General features: G+C 47.0%; 1 protein-coding gene across 5 annotated transcripts in view; it reads right to left on the bottom strand.

Moving 5' to 3' along the window:
• The window catches only part of SH3KBP1 (SH3 domain containing kinase binding protein 1), a 158013-nt gene that overhangs the window by 71077 nt on the left and 73237 nt on the right, over window positions 1-13699 (bottom strand). For 3 of the 5 annotated variants that reach the window (XM_038757000.1, XM_038757002.1, XM_038757001.1), the window contains one exon: window positions 12402-12604. In XM_038757000.1, coding sequence (XP_038612928.1) covers window positions 12402-12604 — 203 coding nt within the window. Of the gene's footprint in view, window positions 1-1271; window positions 1367-1742; window positions 1947-12401; window positions 12605-13699 lie in introns of those variants that run through there. The other 2 variants (XM_038757004.1, XM_038757003.1) reach the window with 2 other exon arrangements.

The following is a 13699-nucleotide window of genomic DNA, read 5'->3' as shown; positions in this document are numbered from 1 at the left end:
TGGGATTAAGACTGTGAGCCCCACGTGGGACAGGGATTGTGCCCAACCCAATCTGCTTGGATTCACCTCAGACCTTAGTACAGGGCCAGGCACACATTTAGCGCTTGTAACAATGACCACAATTATTATTATGAATAAACATGCTCTATTGATTCAATTTTATAACAACAGCTTCCTTTATGACACAAGTTGGGAGGCCAGGGGGGAGCAAGGAGACGGATGGGACCAAAGGAAGAGGGAAGGCGTATGGGAGCTGTGGGAAAATGATTTTAAAAACCACGCTGGGCGGACGCAGGGGGAAGGGGTAGAAAGGCTATAGGGTGGGGGTTGGAAATGAAATCTAGAAACGGGTTAATTACACGTGGGGCTCACACGACAGTATTAAGTGATTAATTTCATAAAGCCTAGGGTTTCACACTGCGTGACTGACGTGTGATCTCGGTCACCCTACCATCCTCTGCCTCACCAAATGTGGTAGTCGGGAAGCCTGCCTCCACCAGTAAAAGACTGTTAAGATTTTCCACAGTTCACATCCCAGGATCTTCTGCTAATCCTCTTTTTCCAAGTGAGGACTGACCACACTCCTTGGGCCTATGTTCTCTGGTTCCCATTCCGATTTCTCAGTACTGAAGAATAAAATAGGATGAGGATTTTTTCCCTCCCTCACAAAAAAAATGAATAATTGCATGTGACAGGACAAAAGTCTCCACCAACACTCCCCATGGCCACAGGCTTCAGCGCTTCCACTACTCACTTACTCTCTGCAGCAGGAGGCCGCTTCCAATTCGACAGCAAAACCGGCCAGCAGTTCTCTCACGGCGGAGCCGGTATTTTAAAATTCAACATTTGGATTTACGGTGTTCTTTCCCCTCCTGCCTTGTTACACTGGCTCCCTTGTAGAGTTTCAGAAAGTTAGCTTAAAGAGAAGCTTGACAGCAGAAGGCTACAGATCCCAGATTGTATTCTTTCCAGCGGGCCTTCCCGCCCTTGAAAAAAATTCAACCAAGAGCCAGGAAAAGAGGAGACACAGAACACACAGAAGCACTGCCGTCTAGTCTATTTGGGGAATTTCATTTCGTGTTTGAAACAAGGCAGACTTCTGCTTTTAGGTATCCACGCTCTAGGGACTCATACGGACGGCATTGAGTCCACCCTGCTTTAGAGAGGGCAATCTGCCTTATAATTTGATTAGAACCTCATCTTGCCGTATCCTGGATGACCGGGAACCCAAGGTTAGTCCGGTGAGATGACCGTTCTCGAGGTTTCATTATCTCTCCGACAGTAGTCGACAGGCTCCGAGACTCCATCCCCGCCCTTCTCGTTGCAACTCGACATAGCCGAGCCCCGAGAAGAGAAGCGCTAGCCCCTGCGTTAGCTGTCACGGAACGGCACTTCGCTCTCGGGCTAACCAGAAAAGCTAGCTGGATTTCTGTTTGCTAAGCAAACATCTGTAATTGCTAAACATCTCTGTGACATGGTGTAACAGCTAATGCCTATTCAAACTGCGAGTCCAAATTACGTCCTTTCGCTGTGAGGCTATGAAATCCAAGTCACCCAAATTGGAAACATCTGCAACAGTTTTAACGGATGGCCGAAATGACCATTATGGGGAGGTTAAACATTTTAAAACGGCTAAACGGGCTAACATTCATCTTCATACTTTGATACTTTATAGGTTCCTCCTCGAGCAGGGAGAGAAAAAGAACCCGGGCGCTCAGAGTCCTGAGAGCGAGGCCACCCACCTCTTCTGCCTCCTGATGCAAACGCGGAGCCCCCCTACCGAGTGGTCCGATGGGGAAGAGTACGTTACGACGTCGGGTGATGTCTCCGAAGGCAAAAAGGCGATACCTTCTCTCCCATTGTAAAGACAGCAGCCTCGCTCCAGTTCACAGAGGTCCAAGACGAGCACGGCTCTGTAGCCTCTCCACTTCCTTGCAACAACCAAAGGCTCTGAGCCTGACAGACCAAGCCCAAGACTGAGTCACAACTTGGGACCAAATGAGCTAAGACGGAAACAAAGCCTGCATTTGTTTATTGCCCAGGGAGCCTGAAACTATTCAGGGTTTGGGTTACTGTAGAAAGTCCTCCTCCCTTCTCTTCCTCCTTTACGGTAAACCTAGGGTAACCCGACTAGGGCGACAGGGAAGAAACGGGGGACCTGACCCAGGTTGAGGGGGCAAAAGCCACACCAAATGACCAGATGGGGAACAAGATATTTCCAGCACAGAAGCAAGGCAGCCTAGTAGCAAAGACCCGCGACCGGAAGGCAGGAGACGTGGGTTCTGATCCAGGCTCTGATGCTTGCCTGCTGTGTGGCCTTGGGTTAAGTGGGCAAGTGGCTGCCCATCCATCTCCACGTCAAACAAAAACTCCTCACTATTGGCTTTAAAGCAGTCCACTACCTTGCCCCCCTCCTACCTCATCATGCTTCTCTCCTTCTACAATCCAGCCCACACACTTTGCTCCTCTAGTGCTACCGTTCTCACTGAGCCTCCATCTCGCCTGTCTTGCTACTGACCCCAAGCCCAGGTCCTGCCTTTGGCCTGGAATGCCCTCCCTTCCTCAAATCTGACAGACAATTCCTCTCTCCTCCTTCAAAGTCTTACCTCCTCCAAGAGGCCTTCCCAGACTAAGCCCACTTTTTCTTATCTCTCACTCCTTTCGGCTTTCCTTTCCTTTCCTTCCTGACGTGCTCCCTGTGCTCTCCCCCCCCCCCCCCCCCACCCCCAGCACTTATGGACATATCTGTAATTTTATTTATTTATATTGATGTCTGTCTCCCCCACTCTCCACTGTAGTAAGCTCGTTATGAGTAGGGAATGTGACTGTTTTTGTACTGTACTCTCCCAAGCACTTAGTCCAGTGCTTTGCACACAGTCGGCGCTCAATAAATACGACTGACTGAATTCATTCACTCAATCGTATTTATTGAGCGCTTACTGTGTGCAGAGCACTGGACTAAGCGCTTGGGAAGTACAAGCTGGCAACATACAGAGACAGTCCCTACCCAACAGCGGTTTCACAGTCTAGAAGGGGGAGACAGGCAACAAAACACATTAACAAAATAAAATAAATAGAATAAATATGTACAAGTAAAATATAGTAATAAATATATACAAACTTCTCTAGGCTGCAATTTCCTCATCTGTAAATTGGAGATTACATATCTGTACTATCCCGCCGGTGGCCCCAGGTGGGGTTAAGAACTGTGTCTTACCAATCACTGGTACTTACCGAGAGCTTACTGAGTGCAGAGCACTGTACTAAGCACTTGGGAGAGTACAACAGAGTTCGTAGACACTTTCATTGCCCACACAGGCTTACAATCTGATAAGTGGGGTGCTTTTAACTGTATTAGCAACACATACAAGAAAGCAATTTTACTGACCACAGATTGAGATCCTTTCCTTTGTTCCCAGCTAAAACATAATTCTGTGGCTGTGGAACAAAGGAGACAAGCAGCATGGTCTTGCACAAAGATCCCAGGGCAGGGAGTCAGAGGACCTGGGTTCTAATCTCAACTCTGCCAATTACTTCATCATCATCAATCGTATTTATTGAGCGCTTACTATGTGCAGAGCACTGTACTAAGCGCTTGGGAAGTACAAATTGGCAACGCACAGAGACAGTCCCTACCCAACAGTGGGCTCACAGTCTAAAAGGGGGAGACAGAGAACAAAACCAAACATACCAACAAAATAAAATAAATAGGATAGATACGTACAAGCAAAATAAATAAATAAATAAATAGAGCAATACTTGCTCTATGACTTTGGGCAAGGCACTTAACTTTCTTACGCCTCAGTTTCCTCAGCTGTAAAACGGGGATTAAATCCTACTCCTTCTACTTAGACTGAGCCCCATTTGGGACGGGACTGTATCCAACCTGATTAAGAGAAGCAGCGTGGCTCAGTGGAAAGAGCACGGGCTTGGGAGCCAGAGGTCATGGGTTCTAATCCCGGCTCCGCCAATTAGCTGTGTGACTTTGGGCAAGTTACTTCATTCATTCAATCGTATTTATTGAGCGCTTACTGTGTGCAGAGCACTGTACTAAGCGCTTGGGAAGTATAAGTTGGCAACATATAGAGACGGTCCCTACCCAACAGCGGGCTCTTCCCTGGGCCTCAGTTACCTCATGTGTAAAATGGGGATTACGACTGTGAGCCCCACGTGGGACAACCTGATCCCCTTGTATCCTCCCCAGTGCTTAGAACAGTGTTTTGCACATAGTAAGCGCTTAACAAATGCCATCATCATTATTATTATTATTAACCTGTCTCTGCCCCAGGACTTAGAACAGTGCTTGACACATAGTAAGCACTTAAAATAATAATAATAATAATAATAGTGGCATTTGTTAAGTGTTTACTGTGTGCCAGGCATTGTACTAAGTGCTGGGATGGATACAAGCAAATTAGGGACAAAGTCCCTGTCCCACGTGGGGCTCACAGTCTCAATCCCCATTTTCCAGATGAGGTAACTGAGGCCCAGAGAAGTGAAGTCACAAAAGGTCACCCTGAGGAAAAGTGGCAGAGCCGGGATAAAAACCCATGACCTTGTGACTTCCAAGCCGGTGCTTTATCCACTATGCCATGCTGCTTCCCCACCCATGAGGTGCTTTCCTGCTAATGGGGGAGACACTAGTAAAACTACCGAGAAATGATGGACTCAGAAGAACTAAATGAATGCTCAACTGAATATTTAGATAAATACACAAGCGCTGGGACGGCGTACAAATAAACAGGTAAGTGCTGGAGGCGGCTATGGGGTTTGATTTGTGGTTACGTGATTTGTGGTTTCTTCTTTCTTTGTTTTTCTCTGGCAATTTAGATGATGGAACGGGTGTTTACCTCTGGGGATCAGCAGGGCCACTCTAAAATGGCTAGACACACAATGATTTAGCAGGCCAGCCCCTCCCGAACATCCCACACCGACAGCAGCCTCAAGTTAAGATTCCCTTGCTCCCTCGGGCAAGGCAACACGTCGGGGAGACAGGGAAGGGAGAGCCGACGGGAGCAGAGAGGCTACCTTTCCCCAGTCTGTCACCCCTAAAACGCCGCCTTCTGTGGCAGTTGTTGTTGACTTTCTTTGCCCCGTGCCTCTTCCGTCTGGAAGGTGCCTTAGATGTTTCCTACGGGGCCTGAGAAAATGTACCTTGGCCTCGAGATTGGCTGGTGGGTGGGCTGAAGTCCCATCCACGGCCCGAGAGCTTCTGTCCAGTGGCCCTAAAAATCTGAAATGCTACCCTGATCATAAAGACCCGTGGGGCCTTTTGTTACACCTCCTTTTAGTCACAGTAACTGCTCGATTTACAGGCGTCATTAGCTCCCTCGAATGAAGTTTGAGCGATGAATCACTCTGTCAAGTACCTGATCTGCAGCTGTGGTTCATCGCTGCCAGGTTCCAAGAGCAGTCCCTTCAAAATACACAGTGAATTTGTAGCCGTCAACAAGGCAGCCTATGACATCCTGCCAGGTCATAAGGTGGCATGACTTCCCGTTCCCATAAAAAGCAGGAAACGTGGCCTTTGAAGCTGAATCCCAACCTTACCATCGACCACAGCATTTATTATTATTACTGATAATTATGGTATTTGTTAAGCAGTTACTATGTGCCGTGCACTGTTCGAAGCACTGGGTACAAGGTAATCAGGTTGTAACGTGTGGGGCTTAATCCCCATTTTACAGACGAGGTAACAGGCACAGAGAACTTAAGTGGCCTGCCCAAGGTCACACAGCCGACAAATGGAGGGGCCGGGATGGGAACCCATGTCCTCTGACTCTCCAGCCCGTGCTCTTTCCACTACGCCATGCTGCTTCTCGACCACCTGCTTGGTGCAGAGTGATGTCGATGATGATGATGAAGACGGTAATGATGGAGTCTCATGTCGAAAAGGATGGGTGAGCTCCTAAAGCCCGGGGATTCTCTTCGCAGTGATAGCCTGGAGGGAGGGTATTTTACGAAATCATAAATGGGGGAGATGTCAGGGTTGGTGAGGAAGACCTGGAAAAACTCGACCAATCTTTCAATGGTATTTATTGAGCGCTTACTAGGTATGGAGAGCTGTAATAAGCGCTTGGGAGAGTACGAGAAGCAGCATGGCTCAGTGGAAAAAGCCCAGGCTTGGGAGTCAGAGATCATGGGTTCTAATCCCACCTCTGCCACTTGCCAGCTGCGTGACTTTGGACAAGTCACTTCACTTCTCAGGGCCTCAGTTGCCTCATCTGCAAAATGGGGATGAAGACTGTGAGCCCCACGTGGGACATTCTGATCTCCTTGTATCCTCCCCAGTGCTTAGAACAGTGCTTTGCATATAGTAAGTGCTTAACAAATGTCATCATTATTATTATGATATGACAGAGTTGGTAGACGACGTTTCCTGTCCACAGAGAGCTGAGTCACATCATAAATCTTGGCTAAAAATTACCTGTGATGTTGATCTGCATTCATTTTTCTAATTTTTATTTCCAACATATCGGTCTGCATTTTTTTTCTAATTCTTTTCCCAACGTATCGGTCGAATTTTCAGAGACCAATGGGACAGAGCTGCTCGACAGAAGAGAGGGGTAGCTGGATCCTCATTCAATAGGAGGGACTTTTTTCTTTATTTTTTTTGGCATTTGTCAAGCGCTTACTATGGCCCGGCACTGTATTAAGCGATGGGGTACATACAAGTCATAGAGACAGAATATGTCTGTTTATTATGACACTGAACTCTCCCAAGCACTTGGTACAGTGCTCTGCACACGGTGAGCCCTCAATAAATACCACTGACTGATTCAGATTGGACAAAGTCCATGTCCCACAAGGAGCTCAGCCTTCATCCCCATTTTACAGATGAGGGAACTGAGGCCCAGAGAAGTGACTTGTCCACAGCAGACAAGTGGAAGAGCTGGGATTAGAACCCAGGTCCCTCCGACACCCTGGACCGTGCTCTATCCATTAGGCTAGGCTGCTTCTCGCTGGGTGGGCCCTGGTTTTCCTAGAGAACCACGGACTTCCCGGGTCTCCATCATCTCATTGTTTCTCTGGCTCCTTGCCAACCTTCGGCTTTCCCGCCACACAGGACGGAGCCCTGACTCAACTCTGAGTCTCTGAGGCAGGCGGCCAACCCCACTTCCTGGAGCAGCTTCACACACCTCATTTCCAAGTCCGTGGAGAATGAGGCCGAGGAGGAGGCGGCCGACAGTCACCCTTTCTCACTGTGAATCCTCCATTAGGGGTACGGAAACCTGTCCCCCAGGAGCGATGCTGTTTCCCTTCCTGAGCTTGCAAGAAAATATTTAAATGACTGCCAATCGGAAACCTCTCCAGAGCAACCTCAAGAAAGAAAATAATACTACTAATAAACAATAATAATGGCATATATGGCACATGTTAAGCCCTCACTATGTGTCAAGAACTGTACTAAGTGCTGGGGTGGATACAGGTAAATTGGGTTGGACACAGTCCCGATCCCACCGGGGCCAACAGTCTTAACCCCTGTTTTACAGATGAGGTAACTGAGGCCCTGAGGAAGTGAAGTGACTTGCCCAAGGTCACACAGCAGACACGTGGCAGAGCCAGGACTGGAATTCAAGTCCTTCTGACACTCAGGCCCGTGCTCTATCCACTAGGCCGTGCTGCTTTCCTGGGAGCAGCAGCAGATGAAATTTGAGATCTGGGAGAAACACTCCAAGCATCTGTCAAAAACGGGAAGGAACATGGAGAGAAAGACGTCCAGAATCCAGGGCCCTGGGTACCACTGGAAAACCATAACTAATAACTATGACCTCTTCAGTGGATTTACACAGTTCAGTCAGAATTTTCAGGATTTATCTTAGCCAAGACCCCACCAACAATTATACACATATCTTTAAATTATATACTATAAATCATCCATTTATATTAACATCTGTGTCCCCATCTAAATTGTAAGTTCACTGGGTGGTGGGGAACATGTCTGCTAGCTCTGTTGGATTGCAATCTCTCAAGAGCTTAGTACAGTGCTCTGCACATAGTAAGTGCTCAATTAATACCACTGATTGATAACGGTACTTTTACTGAAGGCTTACTAAGCGCATACCACTGCACTAAGCACTTGGGAGAGTACAACAGATTTGGCAGACACCTAAACAATAATGAAATTCTCTTCCTGAAAAACGTCTCTGCATTATGGGAAGGCCGTCAAAGTAAATGGTTCCGATCTATTGGGCAGCAAAATCTCAGGGGTACGCAACTCAACTTTTGGAAGACAAACACTTCGTAAAAAATATTTCTCCTGTCCTTTTTCCATTCAGAAGCTCTCTCAGAAATTCAATAATGATCTCAGTATAAGGCTGGTCATTTGAGTAGATTCAGGAGACAGCTATCTGCAAATTTACTGCCAGGGAGTTCTGGTAGAACAAAGACAGAAGACTATCTGGTTAATGAACCTTGGGACAGAGGGTTACAAAGCAGGCCTAGCATTTTCTTCTGGATGCACAGACAAGCCCTCCTTTTTTTAAAGGGACGGAGGAGAGGAAGCGAGGAGGAGGAGGAGGATTGAGAGCAAAGATAAGAGAAGCTCTTATTCCCATTCAGAAGTCTCCTCTATCTTGCCATCTTTCAGGGGAAAAAAAAGCAGAATAGAATCCCCATTTTTCATGTATCTGCCAAAATGGCTCAGTCATAAAAGTTTTAATTTTCTGATTTCTAAATCAAAAGGTTTTTACCGAGAAAAGGGTTAAAACAATATTTGTTGGGCTTTTTTTTCCAAGATAAACGAAAGAAGTTTTAGGTTTTACTGCACAGATGGATTTCTACATTGTAAAGGAGCGTGGGGAAGAGAGAATCAAAAACTGGCTCTCAACGTGTCAGTTCCTGTTGCATCTCCGCCATGAACAATGGGAACTGCTTCTGACGGGTCTATGATAAGCACGACCCCAGAAGACATCTGGGCCTAAAACACCTGAAGCCCTTCTCCAGACACGGCACCTATGCCTCCTAAAAAGTCTTCTTCCTACGGAAAAGAGAGTTAGAGTTGGCTTACCGAAGCTGTGCCGGAGTGTAAGAAAGCAACGACAAGGGATTGAAATGTCAAGGAGAAGCTCAGACCTCCGATTGGGAAATGCACACCTACTTCTATGGGGGAGACTGCCTTCGTGAGGTGGGGTGAGGTCAAGTCGATTGAGTGGGTGGGATTTCAGACAGGGCTTACTGCTTTGGAGGTCAGCAAAACACCGAGTCAACCCCGAAGCTTTGAGTAAAAGTGGAAAATGAAGGCCAGTTTCCAGAGACAGGTGTTAGGGACACTTTCCCATGGAGAAGCCTCCCCTTCTCCCTAATGACATCATTTGGAGGTAGGATTTGCAGTCAGATAGTCTCGACTCTCCGGTCTCCAAAATCTGCCCAGGAGGATTGGCGTCTGAGTGACAAACAGCCAGGGTGCACGTGTTCACTCATGCTCGTTCTCTCCCCATCCCACCCCCGCCCAAACAAAGCGTTTTCTACCCTGATTAGAACAGGTAGATGAACAACGGCAAATCAGCATGGCCTAGTGGGTGGAGCCCAGGCCTGAAAGTCAGAAGGACCTGGGTTCTAATCACAACACTGCCGCTTGCCTGCTGGGTGACCTTGTGCAAGTCATTTCACTTCCCTAAGCCTCAGTTCCTTCCTCTATAAAATGGAGATCAAGACTGGGAGCTTGTATCTATCCCAGTGCTTAATACTTCCCAAGCGCTTAGTACAGTGCTCTGCACACAGTAAGTGCTCAATAAATACGATTGATTGATTGATTGATAATACAGTGGCTGGCACATAGTGTTTAACAAATACCATAAAAAAAGAACACTAATGGAGAGAAGGGAAGACTTCATAAGGAACTAGATACATCCATTTTATCAGCTCCTAAATCTGATCACTGCAGGGGGTTCAGTGTGTGTCTACATAGTGATGCCACAAAAAGGAAATAAGCAACAAAGGGGCGTGGCTCAGTGGAAGGAGCCTGGTCCTGAGAGTCAGAGGAACCAGGTTCTAATCCTGACTCTACCAACTGCTCGCTGTGCAACTTAGGGGCAAGTCACTTAACTTCTCCATACCTCAGTTTCCTCACCTGTAGTCACATGACTCACCAATCTCAAAGGCTTATTGAAGGCACATCTCTTCTAAGAGGTCTTCCCTGACAAAGCCCTCAATTTCCTTTTTTCGCACTCCCTTCTACTTTGCTCTGATTTGTTCCCTTCATTCACCCCTCCCTTAGCCCCACAGCACTCATGTGCTCATCCATAGTTCTGTCTCCCTCTCTGAAAGCTCGTTGTGGGCTGGGAATGTGCCTACCAACTCTGTCGTAGTGTACTCTTCCAAGCGCTTAGTACAGCGCTCCGCACACAGTCAACGCTCAATAAATCTGACTGTTTGTAAAATGGAGATTGACTCTTCCCTCCTTCCTACTTAACTGTGAGCCCCATGTGGGACAGGGGTGTGACCGACCTGAATAACTTGTATTTACCCCAGTGCTTAGAACAGTGCTTGACACATAGTGGAAAAAAAAAAAGGTCAGCGGATCTCAAGGGGCAGGAAATCTACACAACCACAACCTCCTTCTGCTGAGCGAGCGGGACCGACACCAGCCCGGAATCACCAACCCCATCTTCCGTCTCCCAAACCAAAGTGAGCAACGGGCCTCTTCGGCTCCAGCGGGTACATCAACTTAATAAATAATAACAATAATAATAATAACAATGGTATTTGTTAAGCACTTACTATGTGCCAGGCACTGTACTAAGCGATGGGGTAGATACAAGCAAATCAGGTTGGACACAATCCCTGTCCCACATGGGGCTCGCAGTCTCAATCTTCATTTAACAGATGAGGAAACCGTGGCACAGAGAAGTTAAATGGTTTGTCCAAGGTCACACAGCGGACAAGTGGCAGAGCCGGAATTAGAACTCATGACCTTCTGGTTCCCAGGCCGTGCTGCTTCTCTACTTACTCAGGGTTCCAGAAAAGGGCAGCTGGAGTCTTCTACAGCTGCTTGAAAACACTCTTTTCACAGAAAGCGACTGGATTGTGAATGAGCAACTGTTTGAACCCAGCTTTACTTGGGGAGTTAAGGTGCTGATGGTGTTTGTCGCCTGTCTTCTCTGCTTCATTTTCAAAACCTGCCCCCTCATCCCTTGAGAAGTGAGAAGTGAACCTTTTCCGGAGAGGACGAGTACCCAGAGTGCACTGGGATAGGCGTATTCTTCATTTTAAGAGTCTAGGACACGGTCCCCCAGTTTTAGTAAGGTTTAAAGAGAGGAGTTATAGAGGGAAGCTGACATAATCTATTTATGGAAAACAGTTTAGAAAGGAAAGTAATAAGGGCAACTTGACATAGGAATTCTTTAGACGAGGTTCTTTTTTCGAAAGGTTTAAAGATACAGCTAAAAAAAGGGAAATTAATTTATTTTTCTCCTATCTTCTTATTGGCCTCATTTGGAGGGCAATATGTCAGACCAGATTGTTGTGCTTTCAGATTGAGTTCTCGTACATCATTACAAAAGGCCAGGGGAGTAATGCTGTCATCACGGCTATAAGAAGACCATTCAATTTTAATTATCCTGCTTGCTTGAAGTACTGCAGGAAAATCTCAGGTTCATTTCTTGGTTAACATAAGGGTTTTCCAGATTCCCCATTCGCCCCCACCAACCGCCACAAAAACAAATCCATGTGCTGATCCTGCACTTATCAAAAGGATGGAAGAGAATTAGTTCCCCCCTACTGCGGAAATAACACAATGGACAGGAGCATCTAAAAAGGTCTGAGTCCAGTTCACTGAGCTCCACCTGCTAGAAAAGATGTACCCTATTTTGCCCGCTCCTTTACTTTGTGGAGTCAGGTTTTAGAAGCCAGAGTCCCTAATGGAGAATTCACTCATGCCCGCCCTTAGAATATCACCATGTTCTTGACAGAAATTATTTAAAGTCATCCCTTCTACTTAGGCTGTGAGCCCCGTGAGGGTCAGGGATGGTATCTGACCTAATTAACCTGTACCTACCCCAGTGCTTAGAATAGTGTTTGACCCGTACTAAGTGCTCACCAAGTACCATTAAAAAAACAAATTGGAAAATCAGGCCTATAGGGAGTCATGCATAATTGTTGAAGGCTTTGAGGAAAGGAGAAACGCGGCAGTCACGGAAACATAGAGGGCTACTCTTCATTTGACAGATACTAGTCAATGCTTCATAAATTTTAGGCCAAAAGAGAGGCATAATCCGAGAAAAAGCTGTATAGGCAGAAGAGGAGGAAGAAGGAATATGGAAGCAGCAACTGAAACAGCTTCCAGAGGAACACACGTTTCGGGTGGAATGTCTCAGGCAGGGTTCGGCCCCGATCTCCATGCTATGTGGACCTGTGGTTTCCACAGCGCAGAGAAGTAGAAAACGAGAGTTGAAACCTACCTTCTCCACTGGCAGGAATTCATTTTCTACTTCTATCGACCTCGGCCTCAGCTTTATAGGTTTGTCTTTGAAAATGTCGCCAAATCCGACCCCCCTGATCTTTTTCGGTTGGATTTCGGTCGTGACCATTCCGTTGGCGCCTTCTGATTTGGTGCTGCTCGAATCCCCGCCGTCGCTCTCCGAACCCGTAGTTTCCCTCAGGCCTGCCGAAGACACGAGCAAATCAGTAACCGGGCCATGGCAGATGAGAGGGCCAGAGCTGAAGACGGATCCCACAGTCGCTCCCCCTCATGTTTTACCTTTTTTCTAAAGAACAACTCCCTTCTTGGAGGAAGAGAATTTCTACAGGAAGAATGCTCAGGTGTCACTGACATCAACAACCATTCCAACTCCCATCAACACCGCTTCCGTGAGGCACTAAATCGGAACAACGCACATCAACCGCTTTGCCATTAGTGTTGAAAGTCAGATGTCTTGGAGGGAAACTGGGAACCTAAAAGCTCTTTCAACTAATTCGCAATTAAAGAATTACTCCAAATCGTGTCTGCTAGAGAATTAGGGCCTGTCTTTGGATAGTTTCACACGGGATAAGGGCACACAAACTTGTTTCTCCAGAAATGCGCTCCAGGAGCTAGACATTGGGATTAGTCAGACACTGCTAGGTCATCATCGCTGGAGACTAAGCTGCTAATTATTCCCCGAGGCCGGACTTCCCCTAAGACCCAGCTCTACTTGTCTCTTCTTCCTTCACACCCCCCTCTTCCTTCACATCCTCCTCCCTCTGTTGAAAGCTCAACCTCACCCCCGTACAAGGTAAATTGACAGCCTATGAGCAGCCATGCCATTCTCCTCCAACATGCTTTGTTTCTATCCACACTGAATGTCAGGAAACCTATGAATCTTTGCCCATCCAATGTATTTACTGCAGCAACCTGATTTGGGATTGAGAGGCCCCCAGTGAGAGACATCGTCTCTGCCCAAGATAATTACCCGAAGAGACAACTCTGAGTCCCGGCCCGGAATTTTATTGAGCATTTATTTATTCCCAAGCAGGAGGAGCGCATCGGTGAAAATTGCAGAGGGGCAGAACTCAATCAAAACTGGCCACGTCACCAATTTTTCTACTAAACGTACCTCTTAAGCACCTTCAGGATCAGGATCGGGTCTGACAACTGTAATGTACCCTCCTAAGCACTTATTTCAGTGCTCTGCCCACAGTAAGTGCTCTGTAAAACGCCACTGATTAATTGACAGATCAGAGGCATTTCCTCAAGACAGGTCAAAACTCCAGAGGACGC

This window comes from Tachyglossus aculeatus, chromosome 15 (genome assembly GCF_015852505.1).
Source record: "Tachyglossus aculeatus isolate mTacAcu1 chromosome 15, mTacAcu1.pri, whole genome shotgun sequence".
Lineage (NCBI taxonomy): Eukaryota > Metazoa > Chordata > Mammalia > Monotremata > Tachyglossidae > Tachyglossus > Tachyglossus aculeatus.
Note: the sequence above shows the minus strand (reverse complement) of the source record. Positions and strands in the feature narration are given on the sequence as shown.